This window comes from Furipterus horrens, unplaced genomic scaffold, assembly GCF_987537825.1.
Source record: "Furipterus horrens unplaced genomic scaffold, mFurHor1.1.pri manual_scaffold_8, whole genome shotgun sequence".
NCBI lineage: Eukaryota > Metazoa > Chordata > Mammalia > Chiroptera > Furipteridae > Furipterus > Furipterus horrens.
Window position 1 is genome coordinate 4268124 of NW_028327178.1, and position 27571 is coordinate 4295694.

At 53.1% G+C, this 27571-nt stretch overlaps 1 protein-coding gene across 2 annotated transcripts; it reads right to left on the reverse strand.

The window, feature by feature from the left end:
* Positions 1-1099: 1099 nt before the first annotated feature.
* SOCS6 (suppressor of cytokine signaling 6) lies at positions 1100-27299 on the reverse strand. 2 transcript variants are annotated; one of them, XM_090285396.1, is made up of 3 exons: positions 27128-27299; positions 23354-23534; positions 1100-3627 (listed from the first exon to the last, which is right to left on the reverse strand). In XM_090285396.1, exon 3 carries the CDS (start codon positions 3496-3498, stop codon positions 1927-1929), a length of 1572 nt encoding a protein of 523 aa, XP_090141522.1. In that variant the 5' UTR covers positions 3499-3627; positions 23354-23534; positions 27128-27299; the 3' UTR covers positions 1100-1926. The 2 variants fall into 2 exon arrangements, with proteins under 2 accessions (XP_090141522.1, XP_090141521.1); XM_090285395.1 differs by lacking the exon at positions 27128-27299 and adding an exon at positions 26756-26813.
* Positions 27300-27571: the final 272 nt, after the last annotated feature.

Sequence of the window (27571 nt, forward strand, 5' to 3'; positions counted from 1 at the left end):
ACAGAGATGCTGTACAGGGACTTTCAACTCACCCTCAATATATTTTAAATTGTTTAAAAATAAATAGTTTTGCAAAAAAATAGTTCAAATGTCTTGCATTAATGTGATACGTTTACAACTCTGTAATAGTTCTTAATCCAAATAGCTTATTGTGAACACTTAAAATTATATTATTACAGTATACTCAATATTCCCTCTTACTAGGCGAACACATCAGAAAATGAGTCTTTGTAACAAGGTACAGTTTACATTCCACCAAAATTAAGTACCTTTTCCCTTTCAGTCAAAATACCATCACATGATATTGTGACGCTGTGTGTTTCCTTATTAATTCCCAGTTCTGACCCTACAACACAAACAGAGAAAAAAACGGGGACAGACATGTCTGAGTGACAAAGCTACTATGTTTGACCTCCGATCTTCACTATTGTTCTGAAATGGGGGTAAGAGCTAGGAAAACTGAGTGACCAAGGAAGAAATGTCTTAAATCACCGGTTTCATCTAAGATGGAAACATTTTCTGATTGGGGCAACCCCAACATACGACACTAAAGAATCAGTGAGGAAACACCACATTTCAAAATAACTAAAAAGAATTGGGGATATCACCCTCCTCCCCCCAGAACAACTGAATACAGGAGAAAACATCGAACCATGTTCATTTCCCTAAGACTTAAAAAGAAACAAAGAGGAAACCTGTTCTTAAATGGCACTATCGATGGTAGGCAACAAGAGTTCTGTATATCTAAGATGGTTTCAATATTTTTCTTACGGGGTATTCCACAATTTCCACGATTTTTCAACTAAAGTCACTGGGCTGCTTGTTTGTTTTCTCAATGGGATGAAGGGTCAAATCTAATACATCTTAATAGTGACAACATAAAAGAAAACTATAAATCCCACCTTAAAACATGTTTTCTTTCTATTCAAATCCACTGAAAACTTAATATAAAACTTGAATGTCCAACAGAATCCAGTCTGTTTGCGAACATCAGTCCTATATCAGGTTTACCCAAAATGTTGACTAAGCTGAAGAAATCACAGACAGAACTCTAGCGACGGAAACTAGAGATAACATAAAAACAGCTAACACAGGAAACTATGACCACCTAGTGTTTCTTTAATATGTCTAGTTTCATAGGTCTTTGTATGTTATGACAATTTGTATCAGAGCTTAAGGACAGAAAAGGCAACAATTTCTAAATTGGTGGTATATATTTCTTTACAATTTTTTAATGTAAGGCCATTTATTAAAATAGACAAACCACAAGATGAAACCGAAGGCAACAGAAAAATCAAATTTTCACAACCAAAAAAATAAAAAAATAAAGAGAGAGAGAACTCAGCACAAGCTTAAAAATAATTTAGAAATGAGTGTCATAAAAGATACGCTGCAGGTCCATGTTCCAGTACCCAAGATTGCATCAATTCATAATTCTACGTAGATTTTTCTCAAGTATGAGATTAAAAAATCATTTTCAGTGTATGCGTAAATTCTGTGTTTACTCAACACTATCTTTGAAAATGGGCCATTTAAAGCGACGCAGTAATTTTCATTCTAAAGGTTTCATTCAACTTCACTTAGGGTTGAATACACATGAAATGTGCTTTTAATGCATAAAAATCACAGTGGATAGCAGCAAAGGACGGGGGCGGGGGAAGGAGAATCTGATCATTCACATTGTGATTATTCTGCACATCGATGACAGAGAATTCATACTTCTAAACGGTCAAGACTTCCCTTTTCAAAGAACGAAAAGAAACCCAAGACACCTGGCCAACACTTCTGCACCGGAAAACAAATCCGTTACCCTTCTACACATAAAACTGAAAGAGTATGGCAGCAGAGATTCTGAGAGCAATGAGCGTCTGTAAACTGTGTTTCCGTCTCTTTCCCTCCCTCCCGGGGCGCGGGGCCCCCCTAACTTCAGTAGTGCTTCTCCTGCAGGTAGTCCTTCATTTTGTTCGGCAAAGGCAGTTTCTGGATCAGGTCGATCCTGGTGTACTGGCGAATGACGAAGCGGCACAGGTACTGCAGGGAGCGCACCTGCATGAACCGCGACACCGGGTTGGTCAGTCGGACGGGGTAGGTCGCGGACCCGGGCAAGCGCGACCTCGAATAGCAGAAAGCTCCGTTTTCCGAGTCCCTGATTGAATGCTCGATGAGGTCCACGATGGACGTGTGTCCTTCCACATCCGGCTGCTCGTAGAAGCTGAACCTGCCGTTGGAGTGCTCGATCCTCGTGTGCAGGGTCTTGCCGTGGGAGCGGAAGCTGAGGCTCAGGAGGTACCGGTCGTCGGAACTGTCCCGGACGAGGAAGGAGCCGTCGGGCACGTTGGCCAGCTTGCCCTCCGCCTCCCAGCGCGTGATGGGCCCCCAGTACCAGCCCTGTCTGGCGAGCTTTTTCAGCTCCTCGGTGAGGCTCGTCACGGCCATGGGCCCGCTGCTCTGCACCGAGTCGTAGACTCTGGCCACGCCGGGGGCGGAGGTGGGGTCAAAATTCAAATGGCAGCGCACGCTGTCCGCCACGTGGGCGCCCGCGCCGGCCAGCGCGCTGAAGTTCCTTTGGATGGCACTCGGCTGCGCGGGAGGTAGCAGCGGGGACAGCGGGGGCGCGTCCCCGTGGCTCGCGCGGGGGCTCTGCAGCAGGACGCCCGTGGTGCCGATCAGCAAGCCGCCCACCGACGCGTCCACGAACATCTCCGGGGCCCCCGCGAGCTCCTGGTCGACCTGCTGCTCGTCCTCGTCGTCGTCGTCGTCGTCCGGGGCCGGGACGGCGGAGACCTCCATGGGAGAGGGCCCGTCCAGGCAGCAGCTGCGCGAGCCCTCCAGCGGGTACGTCCCCTCCCGCAAAGGCACAGTGTACTGAATGTAGTCCTGAGGCGTCAGCCCGATGACCACGGGCCCGTGCGCGTCCAGGCGCAGGCGCAGGTCCCCGCGCGGCTCCGCGCACACGCCGTCCGCCAGGCCGGGGAACTCCCTGCGCACGCCGTTCAGCGCGGGGCTGGGGCCGGAGGAGTGCACCACGGCCTTGACCCTGACCTCCATCTTGACGCACGTCTCCTCCGAGGCGGTGGGCCGCAGCGGCCAGGGCGTGGGGCTGTAGTGGTGGCTGCGCAGGGACGTGGAGCGGATGGGCCGCTGCGCCCGCACGTCCTTGAAGACGATGGGCGCCGAGGAGGAGGAGAAGGTGTCGTCGTCGGCCGCGCTCCCCGCGGGCGCGCCGCCCTTGCCCTTCTGCTTCTGCTTGGTGGACAGCCGCCTCTTCAGCGTCCCCATCAGGCTCTCGCTCTTGGCCCTGCCCTTGCCGCCCTTCTCCTCTTCACCGTTCATGTCGCAGCTGGCCGTGTCCTTCCCGTAGCAGCCGCCAAACAAGGACTCTTCTTTCCCAAAGTCGCTGGCGAGGGCTGGCGGTTGCACTACCATGAAATCCGTCTCTTCCTTGCTTTTATTCAAATTGAAAGATTTCCGTAAGGTTTTAAGACTAATTTTCTTCATTATGACGAAGGACCTAATCCGAGGGGGTCAATTTCTCTCCGGAACGTCACCCGCGAACATCTGGACAGGCTGCGGGCCGCGCTGCATCGATGGACTTCTCCAGCTTCATCGCCCCTTTGGAGCCATTTTCTAAAAAATGAAAAATAAAAACAAATTGTCGGAAGAGGTCACATTTAAAAACTTTTCACAAAACTTTTACGATTTTATTCAGTTTCCACCCTTCAGCCCCTGAACAAGGACCCCCGCGTGGGTGCGCAGGAAGGTCGGGTCCCTGTTCTAACAGGGACTTTCTTCCATTTCACCCAGCGCAGCAGGTCGGTCGGTGCCTCCTACGGCATCAGCATTTCACAAACATTTCATGATGCTTTAAGATCAGGCCCTCGTCTGCCTGCTTCCCCCGAATCAGGGGTCGGAGCTCTGATCTTCCCAAACGCTCCCCTTCGGCACCAAGTCACGCAGGGCCCGGCGCCCAGTCTGCGCCCGGCCAGCCGCCGACTCTGAGGCGCTCCACTGAACCGCAGGAATACAAGCCTAGTGGGTGCTCGACAACTACTACATATTTTTAAAATTTTAAACATCAGCAAAAGTGAGAAGAAATAAAGCATCCCACCACGTGTGACAAATTCCCTGGGGAAAGCCCAGCAGCGTCCCTCTGTCCCTGAGACGCCCACTCACCTGCGCTCCCAGCCTCACTCGGTGCACCCTGCGACTGGGCACGCCCAGGGGAGAGCATAGTTCCAGAATCAACATGTTCTCTTCTTCTTTGTTCTTTGTTTGCAATTTCCAAAGACAAATTTGACTTCTGTATCCAGAAATGTAACTTCTAAGCTGTTTCTGCGGACTGGTCCCCCATTGAAAGGATATGATTTTGAGTCTGTAAAGCCTCTCTGAAAGTCACTTCCGAGGGAAAAAAATCCTGGCCTCCTAAGTCATAGTAACGGTATTAACAGGTCCCAAGAATCATTCTGCTTAAACTACACACCTCAGGTTCTCGGGGGCCATGCTCTGCAGTTCTGCAACTATTAAGTACAACGTCGTGACAAGATGATCAGCTTGAACTTGAGCAAAATGCTAACACAACGCAGTACAATTCTGACCTCCCCACCATGCGTTATTCGCACGCATTACTTACTAAGCCCCACTACGTACCCAGCACTGTGCGGAGAGGTGCAGATTCATGCCCGGTTTATGGCCTCGTAATCCAGTAGGGGAGAGACCCATCAATGGATAAATTATAATACAAACCCCTTAGTAAGACAGCGACCTAACACCCAGTAGGAACTGAGAGGAGAGAGGTATCTTACAAATGTTTACTTAGTGATAAATCGGATTTGCTTACTACGTGGACAGAATCCACACGAAAAATCATTTACAGTATTCCCTCACTTATCGCGGGTATTACATTCCAGAACCCCCCGCGGAGGAGGAACCTTACGTTTATTCTGTACTCTAAAACCTACATAACTTTAACAACATACATATACAGTACCACAAAATCCCACAATATAGCGAAAAATCCGCAATAAATAATTAAATTTAATATTTTTAAAAATCCGCGATACAGTGAGGCCGCGATAAGTGAACCACGATATAGAGAGGGACTCCTGTATAGTAAAAACCACTCAGATCAGACAACCTCCTAGGGGATTAGCAATAGCATCTCTATAAAGGAAGAAGCAAGTTTTAAAAGTCTTACTGTTATGACCTATGGTTTTGAGCAAGTTGTGAAAATGAAAATACATCTAAATATTTAGAACAGAATGTTCCTTTTAAACATTCTTGCATAGCAGATGAGTTCGCTATCGAAGTATCATTATCTTCTACTCAAGCATAAAAATGTAACATGTAAATTGTTAGCATATATTATTTGACAAAAATGGAAGCATTCATAAAAATTGGATAATATAATGATCATGTACTTTAGCTGACAAATCACTCCTTTTAGTAGACAGTCTAGGTTTTGTACTCAAAGTAAGACATCCCAATATGTCATCTCTTTTGACAAGAATAAAAAGCCACGTATCGTGGCTAACAGGTACAGGAGTAGACAGAAAACCATCATGTCATGGAATCTAGTTCTTTTGTTGATATAGGATCAAGATGAATTACTACCTCCTATTAAAAAGCAACTTATATAAAATATAAGTAATCTGTTCACTTGGGAATAATATATATAAAATTGTTAGAATTTTAAAAAACACAAGAAAAAATCAACAGAAATAGTAAAAGACGAGGAAATACATGGTAAGGAAAAACGAACAAACTGGCTTTCTGGTAAAAAAAAAAAAAAAATGTATAATGAGTCTGCATGGCATGAGTCAGATCCGTGGGCTGCTACTGTGCAAGCCCAGACTCCGGTCGCTCACCACACCCTGCACCCCGATTGGGACGTGGCCCCACGTGCCCACGTGGCTAGTCCTGAAGCCGTCAGTCAGTGACTTACCATAACTTACCATGCTCAGCACTGTGTATTAACTTCATGGCAACGTGTCTTTCTACAGAAATAGTTTAGGAAGGCAAAGACATCTTCATGGAAATCTGCACATTCTAGGTTCAAGATCCTTCCTAATAGTATGCACGTTAAGTGTTTGAAAGTCAGTTATAAATGCTGCCACAACTAAGTGATGTTCTATACTAACAGGAAATGATTTCATAATATTACAAACAGGTCTATCACAGACATACATGAATAAAGAAGCACCATCACACGCAGGCGCGGCCCCAGGCCCACACGGAAGCCTGGTGTTCGCCCAGCAGGGAAACCAGGGAAAAGGATGCTCTTTAATCGACAGGTCCAAGACAACTGGTCACTGATCTGGAAAAATAATAAAAGTGGATTCCGTTCCGCATACCACAGATGAGAATAAATTATAAGTATATTAAAGAACTAATTGTGGACATCTAAGTTTAGTTAGAACATAAAATATCTTTAAAGCTTTTTAAAGCCAAACATAGAAAGGATAAACAATAAAAGTTGTCCTGTTCCGTGAAGCCACGACAGACAGGACACCTCTGTACACCCAGAGCTCCGCGACCTTCTCTTAATCAGAGAGAGCGTCCAAGTCCAATTCCTCAGAGTAGAAACCGCACTGTTTGTCTTCACAGGACGGGCAGGGGGACCTGAGGCCGAAGAAGGCCTCCCTGTGTGATGAAAACCTGACCCACGAGCAATGACTCCACACTGTCCACCCACACACTGGGCGTCAAAGGTGAAGGAAACTTAATTACCAATATCCATAAAACTCAATGATGTGAATACAGGAGAGAGATGTTTAGCCCCAACCACAAAGAAAGTACGTTTACAATGGAAAACCAGCAAATTATTGATAAAACAGGTCAATGGATCAATGTCCAAATGGCTTGTCGATGGTCTATCTGGGGTGTCACCCCAGTCTCTCAAACTCAGGAATGCACATCAGCCCACAGGGTCAGGCCCAGCTAACCCGCTCGGAAGGTCGGCTCAGTTTCCACCTTCACAGCAAAGGCCACGACTTCCTCCCCGGGCGCCTGGCTCTCGTTACGTTAGCCGCTGCCCCGGTGCGTGTTTTCCTCCTCTTTCCTAACCCACCTTTCCGAGAATTCCTTACAACGAGGTGCTTCTGCCGGAATCTTCTCTGATCGCCCAGCCAGAGGGGTCTCTCTCCCTTCCCTGGACTCCAGGTACCCAATCTGTCCCTCTTCAACAGGGTGTCCCATCGTGACTCAGAAGCAACTGCATTCCATTCCTATGTCCCGAACCAGACTTTAGTTCTTAAAGCGGCTCGCTCATTTTCAGATTCCTAACAAGGAACCACCATTAGATACTTAACACATCTTGCTTAAATTCTTTGATACCAAATAAACATTCCTTGACTAGCAAGGAAGTGACTGGACTGGAAAATCCACACTGCACAAAACTGGCTAAATGTCCTTCGCAAAATGAAGTGACCTTCCTGCTCTAAAAATCGGTCAAGGATTGGCAATTCCATCTTTAAAGGCCACATGCGGACAGCTGCTCATCCGTTAGCAAGCTCTAGAGCGCAGCGTCTGTCCCCACGGGTTCCCGCGACGTGCTCAGGCCTGGAATGACGGCCAAAGAAACTCGACCCCATAACTACTATAAAGAGACGGAAGGACGGATGTTAACCATCATCGAAAAATGCAGTTTTCTTTGATCCCAACAGTTGAAGACGGATGGCAAGTCGAGTGCACAGGCACAAACTCGGAGAATGTCGTCGTCACAGAGCAAAAGAAACACGAGGCTAAGCACCCAGACATTCCAGGTCGGGCGGCTGCAGGATGTCCTTTCTGCTCGCGAACCCCCTGCGGCCTGTTCCCCTCTATGTGTCAAACATTTCACTGGCTCTGAGAGGAGTGAAGATGCCCGATGCACACTGAGGATGAGAAACCGCAGCTTCCAAGGCAGGGCAGAGCAACAGCAGGGAGACGCTGGACAGCGGCCACCTGGCACCGTCGCCCGAAAGCCGCAAACCTGGCCCAGTGCCTGACCATAGCGGTGTTACCAGTCAGACGGGGACAGAAACAAAGTCCTGGGGCAGCGCCTGGCAGTTTCTGACTGAGCTCGCAGCGGCACCGGGGCCCGCTGCGGGACAGGGTGTGCGGGTACGGCCCGAGGCGGGTCTCAGAGCCTCTGCGACCCCCCGAGCTCACAGACCCAGTACCTGCCTAGGTTCTTCCCTCTCCCGTCATGATCGTCACACCCTCGAAGGAGTCCGGACCCACAAAAAGGTCTGTCTCCAGAGAAAACAGCAGGTGCGAAGAAGAGCACACCTGGGCGGTCGCCGAGCCCCACGGCCCCGTGGCCACGTCACCGTTTCCTGGGAGAGGCCGTCTGGGCGGCGCAGACACAAGTGGACCAAGCAGGACACGACAGTCGGCCGCTGTGACAGACCATAAAGGAGAAGGTCACCAGCGACTACTGGGGTTCTTCCCGAGGCCCCTCCGATGAGCCAGTATTTGGGCCACCGCCGAATGACGAGAAGGAGCGAGCGGCGCAGAGCGAAGACCGGGGCAGACAGAACAACGTTCTCGAGTGAGGGGAGGGCGCGTGCCGAGGCCCCGAGAGGGGACCAGCAGATGCAGACGCCAAGCAGACCCATGGGCCTGAGCTGGGCCGTGCATGAGGGGCACGTGATGGCCAAGTTCAAGGTATCTGGGCCTGAGTCTGAGTGCAAGGGGAAGGACTGAAAGGCTTCAAATACCAGTATGGTCTAGTGCACACGCACACGTCCCAGTTCCTGAGTCCATACATCCCCCTCTTTAATACACACGCACGCCACAACCTACCAGGACTGTAACTCCGATGACAAAAAAAAAAAAAAGTAAAACAACTCAGGGATCTCAAACTGCCTCAGTTTTAAAAAGGGCTAACAGTTTCCTAATAAAATGTAAGATACTGAAAACAGTCCCTTGGAACCATCCATAGCTCCAGGAGAGCCCTGCCCAATTTTCCCGAGTAGGCCACAGGCCTCTTCAACTTTCCTAACAACAGTTTGATTTAAAAAGTTCAAGTTCCACATAGAAGCATTGGAGAGACTCAAACCTGAGTCAACAGCAAAGAAAGCTTTATTCACGTCTAATTTCTATTTCAAGAAATTCCTCCTAATGCCTCAGTTTTGTGATGTCATTTTGGTGACGCTAAGGAACATGCCATTGGAATGATTCACTGGCTGCAACCTGACACCTGACCGGAGGCAGTCGCAGCTGCAGACCCTGCTGGGGCCACCAGTTACCGGTGCGCTGGTGATGACATCAGAAATTGTGTGTCACTGTGCAGACACAGCTGACTCGGCAGTAATACACATGGGCCCGCCTTGGCCTTGGGTGGACGCCCCTGGGAGCCACGCACAGGGAGCCCGGGCTGTAGGGACACACAGGCAGGTGCGTGCTGAAGAGCTCTGAAGGTAAAGACCCAGCCCGGGGTGGGGCAGGCAGCCCAGAAGGAGGCCAGAGCCCAATCTCCTTCCCCTACAGACTCGCGTCTGTCTCAAATCCAATGGCCAAACTTCAGGAAGAGTGAATCCCAAAATAACTCCCCATGTCACTCAGTACAAACAAGTCTTTACAGGGCCTGTAAACCCCTAATGCACAGGTCGGCGCGGCCCCATGTGATGTGACACCCCCGCCTCACACCACTGTCCCCTGGCCCCGGCTCCGGCCCCCTGGACCCTCTGAATTGGGCCAGGTGTTGCCATTCAGGCCTTGGTGCCGCAGACACTCGCAGCTCTGCCCTCCCTGCCTCGGGTCGCCGCTCGGCGGCCCCCTCCTCGGTGAGGGTGAGGCCTGCGCTGGCCACAGCACTCAGCCTCTTACGGGGCTGCCATACTTTCTCCCAGCGGGGAACAGGACTTCCTTACTTGGTGTGTTCTTCACCCCCCCACCTTTATATTGAAGAACATAAGCTTCACAGAAGCAGGGATTTTCACTGTCGATTCAACACGGGAGGAGACAGATACCGTGTCACTCCCGAGTCGGACTGCACAGCCATTCTCGGCGGTGCAGATAGACTCTTAAGAAGCTACACCATCGTCTCTCGAGACGGACGGCTGCCGACGACGATCCACTGATGTCTCCCACGAGTCCAGGACCGCTCCGAGGGCGTGGGAGGGGCTCGGGAATCAGGAGTCAATGGATGTAGACACCCAGTTCCAACCAGGTGTGGCCGTGCGACACCCTGGCCACCCCGACCCCCGCCTGAAGGGGCCATTCATCACTATTTAGGATAAAGTTATAGAACAAGGCCCTCCACGCTGGGCCCGGTCTTGACCTGACCTCTGCTCCGTTCACATCACAAGCCTTTGGACTCACCGTCTCCCCCAACCCAGAACCTTTGAAGCTACGAGCCCTTTGATTTCAATCGTTTTTCATTCTCCTCTTCGGTTTCTTTGTTCGAACTTCGGCTTATCTTTCAATTCCTCAGCAAGCATGCCCCGCACCCCCTGACTAAGTGAGACCCCCGCCTCCCAGTCACCGGCTCTCAAAGACCCGACGCTTCTCCTGCCCAGGATTTCCACCGGGTGCATGGACGTGTGCTGGGACCTGTCGGATAAGCTGACTACTGCCCATCGTCCCAGCAGACCGTCAGCGATACGGAAGCGGAGGACGTCAATGATTTTCTCAGCACTGAACCCCCAGCCCCGAGCTCCCACCGGCCCCAAGAAGGCGCCCTGGAAACAAACCCCTGCTGAATGAACCGCGGCGCGAACCGAACGGGCGTGCTCTGCCGGGACAGGCAGCGGAGGCTGATGCACACACCAGCGCGCCTGCGGGACAGGTGTTCGCCTTTAAATCACCCCCCCAAACGTGGGGTCACACGGCTCTGCCTTCCCACCACTGTATCCATTTCCTAGAAAGCAAGGGTCCGAGAACCACAGCAAAATACCTGGTAATTATCAACTCGATTAGTTATTCCCTTTCTCAACTGCCGGTCCATATGCAACTCAATACTAACATTAAATAAACAAAATCCAACTCTAAAACATCAGAAACTCTACAAAGTTCTATTAGGCCATATGGTCTCGTATCTTTTCCCTTCATTTTCTAGGCAAAGATTACGCTGGAATTTTTGAGAGGATCTGTTTTTCTGTTTGCACTTCTAAAAATACATGCCTTCTCTTTCTAGGGTTACCATCTGTCTCGTGCTGCCTCAGGAAACGTTCTGAATCAGTTTTACTGCTTTTCTAATTGTAAAAACCTACGTTTACACATATACTTGAAACTGTGTATAACGCTGCAAGGGAAAAGGCTTTATGAATATTTTATACATCAGGGCAGAAGATAACATCCTTAAGTAATTTCACAATCCCGTTCTAAAAAAAAGAAACAAAAAAAAAAGGCTGGACACAGTCACGCCTGTCGTTGTCACACCTAATAAAAAAAATTAAAGACGGCCTCGAACTACTTAACCTTCAACGACTGAAACAGCTTTCTCGGCCATTTGGCAAATGAGGAACCCGGGTCTGAGACAGGCTAACGTGGGCCCCGTGAGGTCACACGGCTGCCTCTGGGAAGGAGCAGCCCCGGAGGCGGAGCCTGGCTGACAGCCGAGGGCCCACGGGGGGCCCCTGGAACAAGCTCCCCGCTGGGGGTCTGCCGCGCGCCTCAGGGGTCCCCGCGCGTCCTGGGCTCCTCGTACAGCGCAGTGAAGACTGCAAGCAGCTTCGTCCCTGCGGGTCACGCCGACTGAAACGGAGCCTCTTAGAAACGAAGACCGAGAACACGTACAAATATGTCATGATCGGTTCATTTTAAAATGACAATACAGGCATTCACGTTACCATAAATAACATCCTCGCGGGACACAAACGCCACGTCTCCAACACCAAAGCTGCAGGGAGGGAAGCGGCCCAGGGTCACGTGAGTGGAAACCCTTCTCTTCTGACTCAGATCGCGGGCCTCTCGCCGCTGCGTCTACACCCGGTCTGCTCCAACGTGCAGTTTCACCTCGAGTGTGAGCAGAAACTCCGGCCTCCCACACACCCCCAGTGGGAGCTCCACGGAGGGGCGTTTCCCGTAATACACCCCCCACACAGCTGCGCTCTCCTGGGATCCCGCACCCCGAGTAGACAAGCGGCAGCCCCTGAGGTTGGGGACCATCCCTGTCCTGCGGACACGCGGAAGGACACCCCTTGCTCTCGGATGAGGCAGCCTCCTCCTGTCCAAGTAGTGACGCACGATCCCAAGGACCAGCAACGATGATTTTTCAAGAAACCTGACAAAATGATAGCGCGAACTCTGACATATAAACCGAAAAAAGAGCAAGAAGAATTCTAAGCGGCAAAGAAGACAATGAGCACCACGAGGCATCAGAACACACGTTCACAGCTGGGGGAGGAGACGAGGAGAAATCCAGACCCAGACCAAGACCCATATCAAAAGCGCATGTAACTAAGGGGACGTGGTAAACCGTTGGGGGGGACCACGGATTATTCAAGAAATGACGATGAGTAGGCTGGAGAGCCCTCTGGGGGCCGGGGGTGGGGGGGCGGGAGGCAAGTCTTCTGCCTTCATTTCCTACATAAAAATAAATTTCAGGAGGATCAAATATGCAAACATCGAAAATAAAAGTCTGGACAAAAATATTACAATAAAAATCCTGCACCACAGACAGCCTTTTTACATAAAACCCTGACTCCGTAAAGGAAAAGACCCACAAATCAAAAAAAAAAAATTTATAAATATCCAGATAGCCAAAACATGGCACGCAGCAGAAAGATAAACTGCAAACACATGACAAAAGACTCCTTTTTGTAAGTAGAGGGTGCTGAGAAATCAGTAAGCAAAAGGCCCACGAGCCCATATGCAAATGATGGCAAACTATCCCAGTGGCCTGTTCTCACAAAAAGAATGACAGAGGAAAGAACGAAAGGCAAGAAAAGACACAAGAAAGATACAGCAAGCAAGACAGGGCGAGCTCACTCAGGGGGCCGGTCAACCCCCAGGAGACGCTCAGCTCACTGACCACAAGGCAGCAGGAAGTCAAAGGCGCTGGGGGCCGGCGGGGACCGTTCTGCACCTGTGTGTGGGTGGCAGCCCCACGCCTGAGTGCCCTTGTACCGACCACGGGCAGCACGTTAGAGCGGGTGAGTCTCGCTGTGTGCAGACTGAATCTCAACTCTAAACAGTCACTGAAAAGGAAATTCAGAACGAAACCAGGTGGTGTCTTTCACTCAGGAGCTGGAGCAGTTCAATCGCTACCAACGCCGGCCCGGGTGTGGACCACGGGCACCCGTAAGGAAGCGTTTAAGTGTAAATGGTACAACTGGTGGGGGGTGATTTAAATACTTATCAAAGCTTTAAGTTCACATACGCTTCAACCAAGGAATTATGCTGTTAGGAATGTGTCTTCTGGATATATACTCGTGCCTAAAACAAGGACATATGGGAAATGATGTTCCTACAGCATTAATTTAAAAAAACAAAAACAAGGCTAATACTACTCGGTCATTTACCGAGTACCAGCCTATCGTTGGTAACTTGGGCCCCAGTTGGCCTCACAGGTGCTAGACCTCGGGTCTCACGTCGCCTCAGATCCCTGTGAATCCAGCACGAGCACGCGGAGTGTGACGCCGTGGGAGCGCTCTATCGGAACCAGAAACCACAAGGTCACGGACAGCCTGGCTGCCCCGTTTGACAGCTGCGGGCCCTGAGATATAACAGTGTGGACCACTCCACTTAGTTCGGAGGCATAAACGTGTTCATGGGTGTGATCTCCTTTAAAAAACGTCTTATGGATAACAGGGGCAGGAGCAGCAGTGATGTTCCCATTGCCCAGATGGGGAAGCTGAGGCGGAGAGGAAGGCTGGTGCCTCAAAGCACACCACGGATTCGACAGAACGAGCCCACCTGATCGCTGCACAGGCTTTCACCGTCTGAGTCACTTCGGCGAACATGTGGACTTAACCTAAGGATCTTCCAAGAAACAATAATCATACACATCAAAAAGCAGTGGACTAGTTTAGTAAGTTAGAATCTCCATCAATACCTTGAAATACTACGCAGATAAAGAAAGAGGTCTAAGACACATGCTGGACAGACGAGGCGCAAAAACACGCAACTACAGCCCCCTCTGGGTATATATTTAAATGCCTAAGTGTGTAGAGTAAATGCCCGAAAGAGCACCCAGACACTGGTGACTGCTCCAACGCACAGGAGAAGCGGCCCAGAGGCCCGGCAGGCACGGGCGCTCTCCGTGACCGCGGGCCAGGCTGCATCTCCTACAGAACCAGCACGCCACCCACAGCTGGGGCCCAGGAGGTCCCGCTAGGGAACGTGTGTCTGCGTCTCTGCGCCCTGGAATCACGGGAAGCAGGACTCTGACGCCCTCGGGGTCACGGTTCCTACAGCTTTCCTCGTTCCTTCTCCCTAAGCGTGCCCAACTGTTCCCGGGTCTGCCCCCTCCTGCCCCGCCCCTGCCCGGCCCCTGCCCGGCCCCACTCCACGGACCTCACGCCGCGGTCTCCATTTCCCTGTCCGCGACGCAGGCCCTTCTGGGGCTCTGCTCCCGTGGGCGTCAGCAGTGACCCCTTATCCGGCCAAACGCCCGACAGCTGACCAACCCTGGCGGCTGAGTTCACCCCGCACGGCGAGTGGTTCTCACCATCCACGGCGATGCTGGAAACTTCTGGAATGTGAGCCCACCTCTTCGCTCCTGTGCCTGCCTAGCCTTTTTTAATCCCCGAGGATATAGATTTTTAACTGATTTTAGAGAGAGAAAGGGAGAGAGAGAGAAACATCTATCAGTTGCCTCCCACACACCCCAACGTGGTACCGAACCCCCATTTTGGCACAGAGGACGGCGCTCCCACCAGCTGAGCCCCCAAGCCAGGGCCCCACACCTGCCCCGTTGGATCAGTCCAGGCCACGTCCCGGTCCTGACGCTGATGAAACACCATGCTCTCCCGAAAAGTCGGGGACAGCTACAAGCCACGTCACACCCCAGGGACGAAGGACCAAGCCCTCGCTCCCGCGAGGTTCCGGCACAGAGTGGAAGCGAGCACCGCGCACAGCGGACAAGACGGCTGTGGGAGAAGCACGTTTAGGACGCGAGAGAGATGCCCGACTCACACGGGGTGTGGGGGGGGGGCTTTCCTGTCACCCTGCCCTGGCTTTTTAACTGCCACTGCCACCACCACCACGCAGTCACAGGTTACCACGTGTGTACTGCAGACGGGCATTAACCATCTGAATCCTCCAAGAGCTCTACTAAATGTCAGAAGGGTCAGTGATTGGCCCAAAGTCACAAAGGAAGCGGCAAGAAAACGGGCACCAGGGCTGACCCCTGGGTCCGCTCGGAAGCCAGCACTTTGTCCGGCTGTGCGAGCTGGCCTTGCGGCTCCGGGACAGAGCCCCGCGGACAGAGCCCCGCGGACAGAACCCTGCGGACAGAGCGCAGCTCCACAGCCGCACACCTGAGCTCAGACCACAGCTGCCACTTCCCACGGACCGTGGGCAGCCCTGCCTCAGTTTCCTCACCTGGAAATGGGTAGAAAAAAGTCCGGACCCAGGGGGACTCCCTTCTGCAGTGATGGAACCAAGCAGATGATCAACTGTCTCTACAAAACCCAACGCTCAGAGGGCCGACCTGTCCACCGAATGGACGGGTCAGCACCTTGGAGACAACCAGCACCAGCTGGGACTCTTGCTGATGAAAACCGCTCAGCGTGGGGCTTCACGGAAACCCCACACCCTGGTGCTCCAAAACCCGTCACTGAGAGAAGGGCAGGCCACAGAAAGGGGGGACATATTGGCACGTCCTGTATCTGATAAAGGGCCTGCACCCAGCACATACATGGAAGACAATAACCCGATTTTTAAAATGGGCTAGAGGCTGGAATCGGCCTTTTCCCAAAGACGACATGCAAATGACCACTAACCACGTGGGGGTAGGTGCTTCCCAGCGCCGGTCACTGATCCCTGTAAAATACAAGGCACAGTGAGGTACCCCCACCCACCCCTGGGACGGCAAGCCCCCGGCCGTCGGCACTACCGCAGGGGAAAGGGACCCCTCACACGACGCTCACGGGGACGTCCAATTAGTCAGCTTCTCATCAGCTGTTCTGTTTTGATTACTGTGGGAAAAATCATTTAAATGCAGGGCTAAATAGAGACAACAGAAAGATTTTGGATTCAGCAGGTCCAGTCCAGACCCCCAAATCACTGCACGCCAGCTCAGTGATTATTCTCTCTGCAGCTGTCGGGGACCTGAGTCCTGACTCTTTAGTTTACGTTTTATGGAGCCGTGAAGAACAGAGGTTTCTCGTTTTGTTTTAGTCGAATTTGTCAGCTGTCCTTCACTGCCTGCCCCTCTCTTCTCTTGAGAAATTCCGACCCTTGAAAGCATTAGCTTCTCCTGGACTTCCTCTAAAAGGACTGAAGTTGTACTTTTCAAACGGAAGGCCTTGCTTCGTCTCGTATTGGTTATGTATGAGCCAGAGAATAACATGTATTTTTCCACGTAAGTAACCAACTCGCTCAACACATTCCCAGAAAAATCCCGACTCTCATTAGAATCACAGACATGCAAAATAAAACAGTAATGATTTTTCACAAGTCAAATCAGCAAAGATTTATCTAAATAATGATACTGATTACATGAAGATGTCTTAATAGAGCTGTAAAAATATAACTTGGCTACATGCAACTCTTAAAAGTATTCATACGCAGTGACCTAATAACGCTATTTTTATAAATCTTAAAGAAATAATACAAAATCAAAGCGTAATGTCCCCTGCATTAGTATACATGAAAAATAAATAAGCTGAAATCTTAAATATCAGAAGCATTCCAATTTCCAATAGTGTGAGAACTGTAAACAAAATTCTGGCACACCTACACAATGGGGCTTGAGGGAACCACTAAAACTGATATTTATACAGAGTTATAAATAACATGGGAGAAAAGTTCATATTGTTCATTTGTTAAGAGCAAAAGCACAGGAAACAAAATCGTATGTAAGTGTGGTCTCGATTATGTAGAAAGAATAGGGAGGAAAACCAGACCAGGAGGAAACACAGCAGGACTGTCAACGGACCGCAGAAGTCTTTGGAAACGTTATTTTCAGTACTTTGTTTCCAAATGAGAATCAAGGAGGTGAGCTTGTTTGTGCCTTTTCTAAAGGGGATGGCTGAATAAATCCATCGGGTTAAAGCAAAATGCAAGGCCTCTTCTAGGCCAAACAAAGACATAAATCCGGAGATAAAAACATTGTATTATTTTTCTTTTATTAGAACCGAGGCAGCCTCCTCCTTCTTTCTGCAAATCTAACGGTTTATATGGTGTCTCTTTAATCAGGGAATGACCTGACATATCAAAATCTGAAAGACAAGAGGAAGAGCTCCGACTTTTCACTGTCCCTCTGCCTCCTTACGCAGCTCATTTTCCGCGATTATTCACGATCCCTCCCCAGCACAGACCCTCAGTTCCCTTCCCCGGCTCTCACTCCGAAAACCTCTCCTGGCAAAACCACAACATCGGCTAAGTCCAACTGCGCCCGGACCACGCCTGCACCCTTCCCAGGGTGTGTGCTGGAGAGACCTGTGACCACTCTGGTCTCGCTCACGGCCACGACCCGGAACTTCGTGGGGCCTCCATGCCGCCTGGGAATGCAGCCGCATCTCCCCGGTCCATTCCCGCCCTCGCAGTTCTGAGCCACCCGCTCCACAGCTCGCCTCTCACCTGTGACCCTCACTGCCCACCCCGCGATCCCAGCTGCCTGCCCCGCCTCCTGTTTCACCCAGAAAATTAACATCACAGAGAAACCTCAGACTCCCACTTCATCTGTAGCAGCCTGGCAGCCCGGGTAGCCATATCCCCCTCCATCCTGTTCTCCGTAGGTGCACACACCTTTCTAAAGCCCCGCTCCTCCTGCACAGCATCTCCCTCACCGTCCACCATTTCCCCTCTCGGTGGGATCAGTCCTGAAAACGCCACGTCTCGTGTGCAGGAGCGAACTTGTCTCAGCCGGCCCCACTGTCCCCACCAGCTGTGGGCGGAGGAAGAGCTGCCGCTGTTCAATCCTCATTGCAGCAAACACTGGGGGGAAAGCGCGTGTCCCGAGGCCCAGCGTTCTGTCCACGCGCCCGAGACCTCCTCCACCACCACCACACGAACGGCTCTGGTCAGGGTCACCAAGGACATCGCGCTGCACGTCCAGCATCAGCTCTCCGGGGCTCATCCGAGGACCCCACCAGCAGTACCCGGCCTTTGCGTCACGGCCCCAGCGGCCTCCAGTCTCTCCATCTTGGGGCTCCCAGGGCGCGTCCTCGGTCGCTTCCTCTCCATCTATACTCGTGGCCTCGGCGACTTCACTGGTTCTTGTGCTTTAAAAAGCACCAATGCGCCACCCACTCCCAGATTTCTCTATTAGCCTGGGTTACCGCAGCTCCCTTCTCGGCATGGCCACCGCTCCTAGAGACAGAGGGGACTCAGTGGGCTCAGCAGGGAGCTCGGGCCTCCCCATCGCACCCCCACCAGCTCTCCTGGCACCCTTTCCCTCCCTCGTGGCTACTCCCTTCTCCAGCGGCCACTCCCTTCTCCCAGCGGCCACTCCCTCCTCCCAGCAGCCACTCCCTCCTCCCAGCGGCTACTCCCTCCTCCCAGCGGCTACTCCCTCCTCCCAGCGGCTACTCCCTCCTCCCAGCGGCCACTCCCTCCTCCCAGCAGTCACTCCCTCCTCCCAGCGGCTACTCCCTCCTCCCAGCAGCTACTCCCTCCTCCCAGCAGCTACTCCCTCCTCCCAGCGGCCACTCCCTTCTCCCAGCGGCTACTCCCTCCTCCCAGCAGCCACTCCCTCCTCCCGGCAGCTACTCCCTCCTCCCAGCGGCCACTCCCTCCTCCCAGCGGCTACTCCCTCTTCCCAGCAGTCACTCCCTCCTCCCAGCGGCTACTCCCTTCTCCCCGCGGCTACTCCCTTCTCCCAGCGGCTCACATCAAAACATCTGGAACCATCCGTGTGTCCTCGCTTCCTCTCACACCCCACAACCGGCACATCATGAACCCCATCTCGGCCAGCTTCAGGGTCCCTGCAGAACCCGGTCACTCAATGCCCAGCCCCGCTAGTCCCAGCCACTGTCCTGTCGCTCCGGCGTCACCGCAAGGCCTCGGGGGTGCCTCCCCTGTTTTCTCCGCCGGTTCCCTCCTTTCTTCCCTCCGCATGGCACTGGTGCTCAGGGAGGTGGCCCAGATGCTGGCCGCTGGCCACCGACCATATCCCGGAGAAAGCCCTTTCTCTCTGGCCCGGGAGTCTCCTGTCTTCTGTCTCCAGCCACCCCGCCCGTTTGCCCGTGGGGTCAAACCTCCGGCTCTTCACTCATGACGGACACACAGCAGACGCGCGCTCTGCCTTCTTTTAGAGCCTCTGCTCTCACCACAGTAAGCTTGATTTTAAAGAACAACACGCATCCTTGCATGGCTACCACGGTGGATAAAGAAATTTAAAGACAACCAAGAAAAATGGACTTAAAAGTTGTCACATAACTTAAAATTTAATACAATTAAAAATGAATGGGTCGCTGCAGCAAAAGCTCCGATCAGTTTCCAAGTGACTCACTCCCACCTCGTAGGCCGCTGACAGAACAGACGGGGCGGCGCTACGTCTGCCGTGGACCGTGGGCCGACCTTCCGAGCCCCGGATTTCCCAGGGAAACAGTTCATGCCCGCGACAGGCCCGCCTCCAGCAACATCTGGTTCAGCGGAAACTCAGCCCGAGGCCGTCCGCCCTTTAACCCGCGGGCCCTGCTCCTCAAGCACCGCGAAGCACTTTTCCTGTAAGCAGCGCCCAGGCGCTCCGGTTCAACCGAATCTGAAAGAAACGCTCCTGCGCGCCATCGATTAAACCACGAATGGAGCTGGCGTCCAAGAACGAGGAACTGAAATAGTCACTCCTTAATTTTCCTGTTTGAATTTTTACTTGTTGGACTTAAACAGCAGCACGCTCCTCTAACGACTCACCCCAGTCCCTCCCTGGGCACGCGGAATTTTAACGGGTGTGTTTTTACACCTTTTTGAGCCCCTGCCCGTTTTGGCTGAAACAGAGCAGACGCCCAGAACCGCCCGCCACTTTGCTCTGGACAAGGAAGGGCCTCGCTGTTTAAACCACGGAGCAGGGAACATCCTTGGAGAATTCTGACACACACTGACCAACAAGATCTGTCTCGGTTTCCGTTTTCCGTCTGGGGCCACGTTGCTGACCAGATAGCACAGGGACGAAGGTGTTTCATTATTTTCCATTCTTCAAAACGTAAGGCTATTTATTTATACACAAAATCTCTTCACTTTATTGCACTACTAAAGGAAGGAATTTTAACTCCTAAAGGCAACACGCACATAAAAATCACTAACAGCCTTTAGACCTTAACACAAAAGCTTCCATTTAAAAAGCAAGTTGTCAGCTTCTCAAATGCTTTTGCATGGGATACAAGAGTTTTTCATTCCGCCTGCATCAGAGAACATGAGTGTTCAGTTAAAACAATCTTTCTGCAGTTTCTATAATAAGTGCACTGAAATTAAGAATAACAGATCTGGGATACAAAATTAATCCATGCAACACGTACTAAATGTATGTGAGAGCACACATAAACCTCATTCCCCGCTCTTTAGCGCTGAAGGGGATCCTGAAGAGCAATAATTATTCCAATGAATAACACAGCTCTATTAAGCAAATAATGAAAGAATCTTAAAAAATGGAAAACATTACAGGATTGTAAGAAGATCACTGTCAAACGGAATCACTTATTTTAAGCTGCCAGACATGGGATCTCTGGATTTTAAAATGACCCCACGGAAGAGAACGTGTCCTGTCCACGGCAGAGCAGCGGGCGTTTCATGTTTAGGTCACACGGAGCTCAGCAACACAGCCGTGTCTTCCTGAGGGCACTAACCAAAAACCTTTATTTAAGGAAAAATTAGACGTGAGCTTCCAAGATAAAAGGCGTCACTGTTCACCAACGCTAGGGACACAAACAGACACAAACTAGTAAAAAGAACCAAAAAAACTTTGCATGAACTTATAAAACAGGTACTCCTTTATCTCTACCATCCTCTGCCCCCCCCCCCCCCCCAAAAAAACCCACAAGGACAAGGAGATACGGGAAACAGATGATCATGGTCGGAACGGGCCGGGACCTCAGCCCGCTGGGAGCAAAGCAGCAAAAACGCATCTAGGAAAAGGCCTGGCAGCCCTGAGACCAGAGGAGAGGGGGCACTCAGGACACAAAACCTCCTGCGGCCAAAGTTAAGCCCTGGAGGGCCACCCGGAATTCGAAACTCGGATCAACCTGAGAAAAAGTGGTATCAATGCATAACCTGAGGTATAAAAAAAGTGAACAGAACATAAAATTCGAATTATTCCATCGTGATTTACTTTTCTAGCCATCGAGAAAAGAGTCTTGGGGAGCGACCCTGGCACTTGTGGGTAAATCTGTCAGCGTTGTTCACAGCGATGTTGACACTGAAAGGGTTACGATTCAAAAAGAGAAAAACGGAGAAAATCCCCCTCCCCCAAAAGCTAATTTTTAAAAATTGAGGAGAAAAGGCTACAAAAGAAAAAAAAAAGTCAACATTGCAATCCAGGAGGTCCAACATGCAACACAGCTTCCGTCAGGAAAAGAAAAAAATTCAAGGGGAAGAATTAAAAAAGAAATGTTAAACATTTCCCCAAAGCCAAGGAGTACAAGTTTACAGACTCTAAGGATCCCTGGAATGCTCAGTACATCCAAAAAAGGACCAACCAGGCACACCACAGTAATATCTGGGCATGTAGGAGATGATACAAAGGGACTATCAGGCGTCCAGAAAGGGAAGAAAACGACATACAAATGACTGGGACACGAGGGCCACCGACTGAGCGCTAGGCTGGAGGGCGGCGGGGCAGCGCCTGGAAAATGCCAAGAGAAGCTGACCTTCGGCACGGCACAGGTCACAGCCAGCGGCCTCCTGCGTGCTCCTGCCTCTCTCGGCATCCCCGCAGGGGCACGTGACCGGCTCTGGACAAGGGACTGAGCACAAACACGCCACGTGCCCCTTCTGCGGCACACAGTTCAGCGCCAGCCCGTGCACCTGCTGCGGTACCCCACGCCACGGGGGATGGGAAGGGAACGCAGGGGAAAGCAGGCTGCTCCCCAGGACGATGCGGGAGGAGCGCAGGCCCACAGCAGACGTGGTGAAGGCAGAAACCCACCTTTACCTGCTGTGCTGAGATTTCCGAGTTAGGCTGCCCCGGCCTCAAACAACAGCGTAGAAATCTACACAGACGGACTAGAAACCAAATACTTAGAACACAGGCATTTTCTGATATGCGAGGTGGCAAACATTCACACACGACCCCGCACCCCCGCCCACACCATGCCCTGTCTGGGAGATCACTAATATGACGAGCTCCACCCAATCGAGGATGGAAACTAAGAGACAGAAAACGGGCAACGCCACTTGGGAAAGAGGAGAAAAGAAACTCGAGGTGGATGATACGGCTCCGGGTCGATTCGGCGTGTTTGAGATAATGGCCCTGTCCTCTCTAGCTCTCCCCCAGCTAACCCAGGTCACCCTCCCGGAGCCAGCCCCCCGGGGACGTGCACCATGAAGACACAAACGCAAACCCCCTTGCTCCCGGCGGTCAATGAAGCGCCTCGCCCCTGCGGCACTAAGGGCCGCGGACCCCAGCTCCCACTCTGGAGTTGGCCATGTGGTGTGCGACTCTGGTCACCACGGAACCGACCCTGGTGTCAGGTCCCTCATCATCTGGCTGAGAATGACGCTGGTCAGCAATCAGGAGCGCCCTTCTAGTTCGCCAATGCAGTGAAGTCTGCAAATGTGCGAAGCCACCAAAATCCTCATGCAACTGGGGCATGCTTACAAAGTCTGAGTCTGCAGTATTTGGTAATAACGTTATTCCCTAAGTGTGTGTGTGTGTGTGTGTGTGTGTGTACTCACTTCTAAAGAATATCAATAGACAAAACTGACTACTGTTCAAAAGGATCTCTCCTTCAAAACCAAAATGAAGTAACAAGCCTATGAATAGGAGTTCACCTTGCTCTACAAGAGGGTGGCCACTGCTTCAAACAGGCAGCGTGTTCCGAGTGCGGCCGGAGTCACAGCTGTCACCGCAGGTGCGGCTGCAGCAGCGTCACCCCAGAGGCTGTTGAGGACACCTGGTAACTGCATCCTGTCTACAGAGTTCTGAACAAGAGCCTCAACTCTCAAAACTGTTCTTGATGAAAATCTCATCTAAGAGGAACCACCTATTCCGCGGCCGTCTGAACAAAAGAAAGAAACTCCGAACACAAGTGTGCACATGACAGAGAATCTCATGCTGCCTCCAAGCTGCTGCAGAGCGCACGTGCCTCTTCAGGAACGAACTTACCTGTTGGAAATGTCAGGAGGGCATCGTGACACCTTCGGGGCTCGGTCACGCTCCGGCAGCTGCACGTCTCCCAGGCCTTCGGAGATCTGGTCTTATCTTCTCCCTTCTCTACGCATCAGTCTGCGCCCGGGGACAAGGCCGCAGCCACCGCGGCCCAGACATAGTCTCCGAGTGTGATGCCCTTTGAATAAGGAAAACAAAAGTCAGTGCCACCGCTGGTAGGAGCGATCAAACAACATTAACACAGCAGGACGACGAGTGCGGGGCCTTGCCGGGCGCCACGGGTGGGCCCACTCGTGTGCTGTGCCGCTCGGGCCCCCTGCCATGACCAGGGGCAGATTTAACGGCGGGCGCACCGGGTGCGCGCCCTCTGGGCCGGGACTTCGGAAGGGCCCCGCAAGTTGACAACTTGTACGTAACTAAAATTGCACGTATGAAACCAAACTTGGTGTCATTAGAAGGAAGTGTAAAGTTGGGGTTTTGTGGGCCCCTTCCGACGTCGGGGCCCAGGGCACGTGCCCCGTGCGCCCACCGTTAAATCCGCCTCTGAGTGACCCAGGGCCAGCGACCCCATCGCTGCCCTCCCCATAGGCCTCTGTCGCCTCCCACCTGAGGGGCTGGAAGATGAGTTCAGGGTCTACTGATGTATATATACTCTTCACCAAAGAGCTAACGCCTCCCAAATGTCCTCTGGGTGCAACGGGAGGAATGCCATCTTTCATGACTTTATCTAGTCTGTCCATTCTGGCAACAAGACCAACGGCCACCTAAAAACAACTGCTCCAACTAAGTAAGACTTGCTGTTTGGGTGCATCGCCAAAGACGACACTGAGTTCCAAGTAAACGTACCCCCAGGCCTAAAGCCTTCCCTGGTGACTAGGCCATCCAGCAAAACGAAGTGACCATAAAATGAATGGCCACCCCACTGTTGGCCCCGCTGAAATCACGGCCCTCCGCTGTTGCCAGTTCACTATCCGGGCAGCTCTTCTGATCGACCTAGTCACGCACAAAAGTTCGCCCTTTCTGTGCCACATGCCAGTATTATCGATGCCTCCCCTGCAAAAGGAGTCATTTGACAAAGGTACGCCGGCACCGCAGGTGCGCCATCGCCAAAACTGGAGGGGGTGAGGGACAAGGACAGGGAACTGCAACAGGCAACCTTCGCTCCGGTCCCAGATCTCACAACAGAAACCAGTGCGAGGCGCTGCTGGCTCTGGGTCCCGCACCTGACGCACCTGTCTGCCCTCAGGACATAGTAAGAGACACACCCACGCCCGTGGGTTAGAGCACGCTACACATAAATAAAGGCCACACACTCGGAACCGGACCCTAACGTCTCCTTTTCTCGGAGTATGTGACAACTCTTAAGTCAGATTGCACAAGGACTTCCATGAGCAAAATAAAAGTTAACAACTACGCGTAACACGAGAGCTTCCTGACAACTGACCACAGGGAAAATACCACGGGTGAGGAGTGGCGTTACGTAACAGGACCGTCTTAAGATACTTGCTTCTGTTCCCTAAAAGGAGGGCCACTAAAAGGAGCCCTCAGGACCCAGGGCGGTGAAATGGGGAGGAATCTGGTCAGTACTGGGGCGCTTTTCCTCCCAGGTCGGGCCCAGCCCAGGTCATGGCACCCAGCCCTCTTCTCTGCCACTCCCTGCAAGGTGCTGCCCAGGGCAGGCAGGGCGCCCGGAGGCCGCCTGGGGGTGTGTCCCTGGATGCTGTGGCCGTCCTGTTTCAGTCTTTCCATTGAAAGAAGGAGAAAGGAGCCCCAGCAGGTGGCTCGGCTGGTTGGAGTGTCACCCCATAGATGGAAAGGCTGTGAGTTCAATTCCCGGTCAGGGCACATATGCAGGTTGCTGGTTTGATCCCTGGAAGAGGCAACCAATAGATGTTTCTTTCTCTCTTTCTCTTCCTTTCTCTTTCTCTCTCTCTCTCTCTCTTTCTCTCTCTCTCACTCTCCCCCCCCCTCTCTAAAAGCAATGAAAAAAAAATGTCCTCGTAAGAATGAAATAAATAAAGATAGGGAAAGGAACAGTGTACTTCCCACCAACTCAGAAGACATTGACGAGTCATAATAAAGATGGAAAGTGTTTCAAAGAGATACTGAACAAAGTCCTAAAAGGGACAAAGGTTCAGGTGAATAACCAAACTGACCCTCCAGTCCCCCCAGAACGTAAGAGTCGCTGCTGGGACCTCAGAGCCGAGACACTCCAGCCATCGGGGCGCACGCGCGCTGGGGCGAAATGGGGAGCCTGGGTGGGCGAAGCTGGGTCCCAGGCTCCTCCTCGGGGCTCTCCCAGTGAAACTTGGCCACCCGTGTCGTTCATGGTTTTCAGTAACGCTTGACTGTCCTGAGCCCTAAATATGCCTCTTAAACTTCATTCATTCAAGGAAGCGAAGCGTATTGCACGTTGCGGCATTTGCTGGGTGAAGAAACAGGTCGAGAGAAATGCCTGCCTCCTGGGGTTGGGGACACCCCAGAGGCTTCATCTCCAAGGGCAGCGCAGTTTACTTTAGTTTGATGACTCGCCCGTCTTCGCCCCGAGGAGCCCGTTCAGTGAGGAGCGTGATCGGGACCGTCCGTCTCACTCACGTTCCCACCGGGGTGCAGGCTGCGTGGTGCGAGGACACCGTCGGGGAGCGACTCTGGCCCCGAACCCAACGCTCTGCGCCTCCTTCCCGGAAGCCTGCGGTCCGCCGCGCGCTCCCACCTGGCCCTCCACCCCAGAAAGCGGGGAGGGGAGCCCGGATCCCACGTTCCGGCTGCACGTGACCTTGGCACCCCGAGCCCCGCACGCACTCCAAGTTTTGTGCCAGGACCCGCAGGAGAAATGGCCACAGTCTCGGTCCACCAGGAGCCACCACGGGGTCCCTGAAGTTGCCAACTCCCGGGGCAAACTGGGACCCGCGGCCTGCGTCGGCTCCAGGGGCGCCGGCCGGACCCCCACCATCCCCGCAGCCGTGAAAGTGGATTCTCGCGGCAGCGCCCCCCGCGGAGAGCAGCCCCGGGTCGCCGGTCCCCGGTCCCGAGCCCCGGGTTCGAGCGGGCCGAGCGCGCAGGCCCCGCGCCGCCGCCCCAGGCCAGGCCGAGCTCCGGCCTCTCCCCGGCGGCCGCGGGCCACAAAGGCGGCGGCCCGGGAGGCCGCGGGTCGGGCGAACGGCGGCGGAAGCAGGCCTCGGCCCTCCCCGCCGGCGCCCCGGACGCCGCTCCCCGCCCGCTGGCCCGCCGGGGAGGCGCAGGGCCTCGCGCCGCCGGGCCCCGGGGTGCGCCGGCCGCCCCCCCCCCCCCGGCCCCGGCCCCCACGGCCCAAGGAGGGGCGCTCGGCAGCCGGCCGCCCGGCCCCCGCGGAGGGAGCGGACGCCCAGCCCGGCCCCGACCGGCCCCGCAGACGCTCACCGGCGGCGGCCGCTCCGCTTCCTCGCCCAGCGCCGGCGCGACTGCGGCGCTCCGCCCGCCTCCCCGCAGCTCCTCCTCCCGCCGCCTTCCTCCTCCTCTTCCTCCTCCTCCTGCTCCGAGCCCGCCGCCCCGCGCCCACAAGTCGGCCCGCGGCGCGGGGCACCGGGGGCGCGCGGGGGGCGGGATCGCGGCGCGGAGGGGGCGCGCGGGGGCGGGGACGCGCGGACGGGGCACGAGGGGGGGCGCCGGGGTCGGGGTCGGCGCGCGCCGTGGAGGCAGCGCTCCCCCTCCGCCCCCCGCGCCGGGATCGGGACGCTCCCCTGCCCGCTGGCGTCGGCACCCCCGCCGGTCCCCGGACCGAGGCTCGCTCACCTGTAGCTGCGACCCCGGCCTGGCCCCGCGGGACGGAGCGGCCGGGTCGGCACGGCCGCGTGGGGAAGCCCTTCCGCACCCCCCCTGGCTGGGTCGTGAACTCCGCCTGATCGGAGAAAACTTAGTCCTTGCTGCAAGCCACCCACTTTCCCGTGGGGTTTTCTCCGAGGACGAGCTCCCTCTGGTCGGGCCGCCGAATTCCAGGGGCCTGCGCTGCCGGTCGTTTGACTCATTTCTTTGGAAATTGGCCAGATGTGCTACTAACGCATGGCAGTAACGGCACGTGTGATTTTTGTGGGAATCAACGGGAAAATTTTAACTTCTCTTTTGGAAAAAAAAGCGATTACAGATAAGTATCGTGAAAATCTAACGAGTTATTGTTGACTTTAAAAGTTGAGTATCTGGAATAGTCTGGACCTTTTGAAAAAGGAAACAAACAGGCAT

What these genes read in the sequence shown, in the direction of transcription:
- SOCS6 (XM_090285396.1), bottom strand. Translation starts at nt 3,498, where the DNA reads ATGAAGAAAATTAGTCTTAAAACCTTACGGAAATCTTTCAATTTGAAT.